The 6,738-nt window shown below is 36.3% G+C and overlaps 1 protein-coding gene across 4 annotated transcripts; it reads right to left on the bottom strand.

Annotated features, from left to right (window-relative positions):
- Positions 1 to 621: 621 nt before the first annotated feature.
- LOC116026759 (putative cell division cycle ATPase) lies at positions 622 to 6,092 on the bottom strand. 4 transcript variants are annotated; one of them, XM_031268142.1, is made up of 17 exons: positions 5,955 to 6,092; positions 5,427 to 5,610; positions 4,921 to 5,042; positions 4,744 to 4,832; positions 4,632 to 4,667; positions 4,410 to 4,503; positions 4,099 to 4,141; positions 3,890 to 3,990; positions 3,745 to 3,809; positions 3,176 to 3,672; positions 2,968 to 3,058; positions 2,721 to 2,870; positions 2,068 to 2,636; positions 1,587 to 1,725; positions 1,434 to 1,502; positions 1,224 to 1,355; positions 622 to 1,131 (listed from the first exon to the last, which is right to left on the bottom strand). In XM_031268142.1, the coding sequence occupies exons 2-17, from the start codon at positions 5,504 to 5,506 to the stop codon at positions 1,018 to 1,020; spliced, it is 2,391 nt and encodes a 796-aa protein (XP_031124002.1). In that variant the 5' UTR covers positions 5,507 to 5,610; positions 5,955 to 6,092; the 3' UTR covers positions 622 to 1,017. The 4 variants fall into 4 exon arrangements, with proteins under 4 accessions (XP_031124002.1, XP_031124000.1, XP_031123999.1 ...); XM_031268140.1 differs by having other exon boundaries at positions 5,427 to 5,629; XM_031268139.1 differs by having other exon boundaries at positions 2,721 to 2,867; positions 5,427 to 6,092.
- Positions 6,093 to 6,738: the final 646 nt, after the last annotated feature.

Raw genomic sequence — 6,738 nt, forward strand, 5'->3', positions numbered from 1 at the left:
ATATATATATATATATATATATATATATATATATATATATATATATATATATATATATATAAAGATTGTGACTTTCGAGCATAATTTTCGACTATGTATCGTACGGGAAGAATGCTAATTTAACAAAACAAAACAATAACCCAAAAAGAAAAAAAAATTACGTTAGATTGAAAGGTGAATATATATGTTAATTCTTCATTGTAGAGTCCATTTATCTTGTGCCAGTAATCTATATTCAAGTTGTGATACAACTAAAAGAAAAAGGTCAATATATGTTGACTGTTGTATCAAACAAAGATGTGATTCATATATTCTAATAGCCAGTAATTAATGTATATTTTATACATAATAGCAGGCAAACATCATTACTTTCAATAGGTTTTAGTTTCTAATCTTTACAAACTTAGTTAACTAGAGTATTTTTTTTTAAGTTAAAAATTAAATTATTATAAATACAAATACTTAATATTGTTTTGAGAAATTTTAATATAATTTGTATACATTCAATGGTCACAAACAAAAGTTTTTATTTTAATTAAAATTTAAATATAATTATCACAGTGTAAAAGGTTTTATTTTTATCGCTAATAAGCCTAATTATAAGTATGATGATTGGTAAAACGGGTCTTCCTTATAAATTCCAAAGTTTTCAAACATCGAACCATAAAGTGAACCACAGGTCTAATTTCTCTCGGAGCATATCATGTGTGTTCCACAACCAAAGACATAAGTCATAAGAATGAAAGCAGACCAGAAGCCTAAACCCACTAATGTTCCCTTGGAATAAAATCTATGATTAACTATATATAATACTAACTTTTACCAATATCATAATCCAGTCTTCTATATATATATATATGAGCGTGGCAGAAATCATAACCCGGGCTTCAGTTGCTCCTAAGGTCAAAGATCTCAGGTTGGATTGCCATCCAGTTGTACAATACACGTACCGTCAGATTTCCAGGAACTTAACCTCTGATCTTTTCATGATCCACATCAGGATGATGAGGAGCATTTCTACAGGAAGTATGTCAGCTGTTCCTTCTTCCTTGAACCTCCCTCCCCATATAAATTGTTCCATTGCTTCAGTTCATTCATTATAGATCCTTCAGCTGCAAAGCTAGCAGCAACCTGTATATCACAACCCCACCCCAAAATTATTAGCTGGATTACATGAAGAACACTATCTTATCCGAAGAGAGAGAGAGAGAGAGCCTTATTACCTGATTCTTTGCCTCCATAAAATCGTCCATATTCAAAGGCCGGATGGTGATGACCCTTTCCCCTTTATCTTCATTCGCTGTCGGAGCATCTCCACAATTTGGACCTCCTTCTTGAGCCAGGCGCTTCTTTTCCTGCAGATTTCGGTATTTAATCATGAATCACAGTAGTAGGAAGAATTAATATGAACGGAATCCTGATAATGAACTTACAACATCTTTAAGTCTTTCTTGCTTGATCAACTCTCTAACTGGCCGATATGCTGCAGTAGTGCACAAGTTCTGTTTGGAAGCATTGCAAATATTTTTCAGTGTCGTACACAAGAATATAAGCATTTAATGTAATGTATAAACACCAAACACAACCTTGAGATCACTGCCGGTGTAGCCCTCAGTCATTGTAGCAAGCTGCTTTAAGTCCAATCCTTTGCCCACTGTCTCTTTTGCCAGTAGTGTCTTTAAGATCAATTCCCTTTGTTCTAGTGTAGGTAGGCCAACCATGATTCTGTATTTTCAGAAATGACATTATTCATCATTAGTCAACCTAAAAAATAAATTAATTAAACAAGTGATTCTGTATAATATCATGGTAAATAATGCTGCAAATGTACTTGGTACACGTGATGGTACACAGAGGGTATATTTTGCTTCAGAAAATGTAAACTAGTCCAATCTTTCTGTATGTTAAGAAAAGCTTTGTTCGTGCAAGCGTCGAGCTCTAGAATCATAAGAAGCAGCTCAATGAAGTACCAATTGAAGTCTAGTTAGAGAATAGCTCAACTGATTCTATTTTTCCAGTCAATTAACACTAAATAAAAGTGATGGCAATAGCAAATGCTAGAGGTACCTTCTCTCGAATCGTCTAATAATTGCTTCATCAAGGTCAAATGGCCTGTTGGTTGCTGCCAGAACGAGAATTCTTTCACCTGGTTTTGTGAGTAAGCCATCCCAGTGAGACATGAACTCATTCTTTATTTTCCGCATGGCTTCATGCTCCCCAGCTCTGGAGCGCTGCCCAAGCATACTATCAACTTCATCCACAAATATAATAGTTGGGGAAACCTTGGCTGCCAGAGTGAATAAGGCGCGCACATTCTTCTCATCTTCGCCGAACCACTTAGATGTAATGGTTGACATAGACACATTAATGAAACTTGCTCCAGCTTCCTTTGCAATGGCCTTGGCCAGCATTGTCTTCCCTGTGCCTGGCGGGCCAAAAAGCAGGATACCTCTGCATGGTTTTAACAGACCACCTGTGAACAGGTCCGGTCTCCGTAAAGGTAGCATCACCAACTCGTGAAGAGATTCTTTGATCTCATCTAAGGCACCAATATCAGCAAATGTTACACCAATCTCTTTAGCTGGTATGACTTCGGGTCTTATACGCTTCTCGAATTCATTGTCAGGAGGAACTTCCTGATACCATCAGCAAGATGAGAATTGAGATACCATCGTAATAAGGAAATGAAAAATCTAGAAAACCATAAGCAGAATGCTTACCGGAGCTTTTACTGCAGTGCCTGAACTGGTGGCATCCTTTGTAGTGGGAGCTGGAGCTGTGGATCCTGTTTCAGGTTTGCTTTCAGGAGCTGTTGAGCTTTCTGCTTTTGTTTCTGGTCCCTTGCTGCCTTTTTCCCCACTCTGTGTCTCCTATTGAAAGCAAGGAAATGAAACTGAGTTCCAAAGTTGTTACATTCCTTACGCATGTCCACAAAAAAAAATTAAAAAGTAAAAATAAAGACTCAACCTTGGATAATTCCGCTTTTGATTCAAGCTTTAGGGTATCCTTTCCTGCAGCAGATTTTTCTTCCTTGAATATGTTCATCCCATGTGACAAACTATTTAATTAAAAAGGGCATCAAGTCAGAGGATTCTTTGCAAGAAGAACACAAGTCAACAGAAAAATAAAATAAAATGAGAGGAGGTAATGGGGTTAAGTGCGAGTTAATTAAGACCTTGTTGATGAAATTACAAGCTTTCCATTTCGGTACTCTGGGTCCTTGGTATTCATAAGATGGTATGAAATTGCTGATACCACAACTTCTTCAATATAGTTACTGAGGGCCATTGTGTCTGCCATGCAGATAGAACCAAGATCATCACACTCAATATCATTAGCTGCCAGTACTTCCATTATGTGGTTTTTGTTATCCTGATACTGTATCATCTTCATGTCCTCTTCCAGCTGAGAATTCCAGCTGACAAGATGAGTTTCTTCTTCTGGTGGTTTAATTTCAATGTTATAAGGAAACACAGAAGAAAGCCTCTCATCTAGTTCTCTGTAGTCATCTCCAGGATCCACAATTCTTGAACCAAGGATCAATACTGATCCAGACAATCTCCTTAACATTTTCTGTAGCAAGATGTATACTTTTTCTGATCTACAAAGGAGCTTTTCAGCATCCCTAAGATACAGAACAATAGGACATGTTTTGGACACTTTAACCAGAACCTAACAAAATAAGAAACATAAGTTACCAAAGGGATGCATATTGACAAAACAGTATCCAGCCCATATCAATACCTTATAAAGTGCCTGTATTAGAAGCTTCTCATCAAAAGACAAGCTACTGGTGCGCATAAGTGGACCTGTAAAAATGTGTAATTCATTTCAGAACTAGAATTTGAAATAAATTTTTTTGCAGTGATGCACTTCAAATATAAAGAACCTGGATTTGATGTAGTGCTGTATGAAGTAAGATTGTTCATATTAGCTGAGGCAGATGAATTCCTTCGCAAAGTTGTAGGATTTGAGGAGCCTTCTATTCCCCTATAGGCATTGCAGGCAAAAGGAAAAATCAGGATATGCACAGAAGAGGATAAAGGAGAAAAGAGTCCAAATCTACACTAGCAAGCCAGGAGAAAGACAATGTCATACTTTGATGGAATATCTACTCCGCTACTCTGCCTACGCAATGTACCTGCAGAAGAACACACTCAAACAATTAATATATGGAGTGGAAAAATAGAAGAGCATGAAAAAGAATTCCATAACTCTAGTCCTAAATCCTCCACCCCAACTTATACTGAACGGCACAATATTGAAAATCAATTCCAGAAGACAGTACATGGCATAAAAGGAAAGGCATTCTAAAAATGGAGTTGGCGCTAACTATTTACATGTAGATGATCAAGGTTAGCATGTCAAACAGAACAACACTTTAAGAAAGTAAGATGATACGACAATACCTTTCTTTTCCTCCTTTGGCTGAAGGATGGAGAAAGATCCAAGCAAGTCTGACATTCGATTCAATGTTGTCTCAGATATGGACCTCTTAAAAGACTACAGGAACAGACAATAGCAACAAAGTAGTCAAGTAGAATATCAATGATCTTCTATCTGAGGATAAGGGCAGTTGATGCAGAAACAGGCATATAGAAATTAGAGAATATAATGCTTTAGAAACTTACAGATTCATTTCTAGAACTTCCATATTTGCTCTGAACCTATGCAAGGCAAACAAACCACAGAGTTTAGCACACGAAAAATGCAATTATGTTTCATGGCTAATACAAAACTTACCTTCAGTGAAAAATCAGTTACATCCAGCAATAACAACTTCGCTCCAAAGTAATGAGCCAAAGCCTTGGCGAGCATTTGCTGGTACAACTCTGGAAGAAAAAACCATGCAGTTAACCACTAAACATCAAATGAATAACAGATAAAGAAAAGAACTCAAGCATGGCTAAGATAACAAACCAGCAGGTCCTGAGAGCAAGATTGTTCGACTTGCAGGGGAGAGGTTTCGTGTATGCTTAGCAAAATCGGCACTTTTCAAATGAACAAAGGCTGCACTTGTTAGCAAGGCCCGTGTCTGTTCACTGTCATCAGATCACAATAAATAATGGAAATCAATTTCCCAGTGCTAAAGACCACCAAACATCTTCACTGGAGCAATTAACCAGTAATCTGGCATGCAATCACCAAAAAATTGGCCAATTCTAATTGAAAAAGATGTTGGTAAAAATGATCTAGACTAGTTTTCCTCAGTGTAATTGTAACCAAAGCAAAGAACAGCGAACACTTGAGCAATCAAATTATCAATCGATTTTGATAATTGTAAATCCACTGGAGTAGTCACAGATTAGGGAAAACACAGAGATCAAATAAAAGCATACAAACGAGCAAGAATACACTTTCCTCAGTGAGAGAGATGATAAATAAAATAAAATAATTGAGCAAGCAATTAGTATTTGTAGTTGTACCTCAAGTAATACGGAAATTCATCGAAGGTTACTTTGCTGTCTCTACCATCAACAATGGTATTAAGCATCTCCTGCTCCATAATATCCACCGTAACGGGGTTTGAAGAGGAACCCGTCCATTTGCTTACCGTCTGCCCTGAAGCCAGCCCAATGCCAACTCCAACTCCAACTCCCACACCCAAAGCTGATAGAAATAGATTCTTCTGATCCATCACTCAACGAAGAAAAACAAACTTAACTAATTTGTTCACACACACACTTCACACGATAAACAGAACAACGCAAAGTCGATCTAATTTAACTATTTGTAAAACAAATAATTAACAACAAAAATAAAAAGTTTATTTTCTCTATTAAATTTCTGATATCCGAAAAAGGAACACGGTTCTTCAGCTCGAAAAATGATCGAGGCGCCTCCGATTCCGATCCCTGCTCTCCGCCGCCGCCGCAGTCTTTGCTAAATGAAGTTTGTGATTCTATAGAACAGAGTAGAGTTGTAAAACTACGTTAATTTACGCGCGCACGTACATAGCAACTAGTGGATCTCTAAGTTAAAGGTCGTGGAAATGGAAACTCCGGCAAGTTTTCAACGATTCAAGCGGCGGAGAACGGTGGTCGAGAGCAACAAAAGACAAAAGAAGTACAAAATGATAGCGGCGAGTGAGGCGGTTAAGAAAATCTGTAATTAGTTCCCGCTATTTCAGGCTTCGGGTTTTGAAGGGTGAGGAGTGGGGCCCCTGGGTTCCACTTACGTGGAGAAACTACTGTCGAGAGGGCGGCGATGCAGTAAATTTTAGGTTGTGCTTAGCTCGTGGTTAGACGCAAGAATAATGAGAATCAACGTTATTCATATTATTTGAATGATAATTTTTTTAAAAATGGATCACACTTGTATAAGATAGTTTCACGAATTTTTATTCATAAAATGAATCACGTCCAATTAGTTTAATATAAAAATGTAATACTTATACTAATCATGAATAACGTTTTTGTTATTTATAAAAATGTAATATTTTAACATTGTAATGCAAAAATGATACATTTTTCATCAACAGTATTATATTTTTCTTTATAAGTAATATTGGCAAGTATGTGTTACTAAGAAAAAAATGTAATATTTATGTGGAAAATGTAATACTTAATTTTAAACTAAAATATAAAAGTATTACTTTTTTTTTTTTCAAAAGAAAAGTAATAAACATTTTATTCTTGATTAGAATTATATTTTTCAGTATAATTATTATTTTTTCATCTTGACCAAATCTGTCTCAAGACAAGGATCCGTGAGACTATTTCACACAAATATTTGTCT

The sequence above is a fragment of the Ipomoea triloba genome, chromosome 8 (assembly GCF_003576645.1).
Source record: "Ipomoea triloba cultivar NCNSP0323 chromosome 8, ASM357664v1".
NCBI classification, from domain to species: Eukaryota; Viridiplantae; Streptophyta; class Magnoliopsida; order Solanales; family Convolvulaceae; genus Ipomoea; species Ipomoea triloba.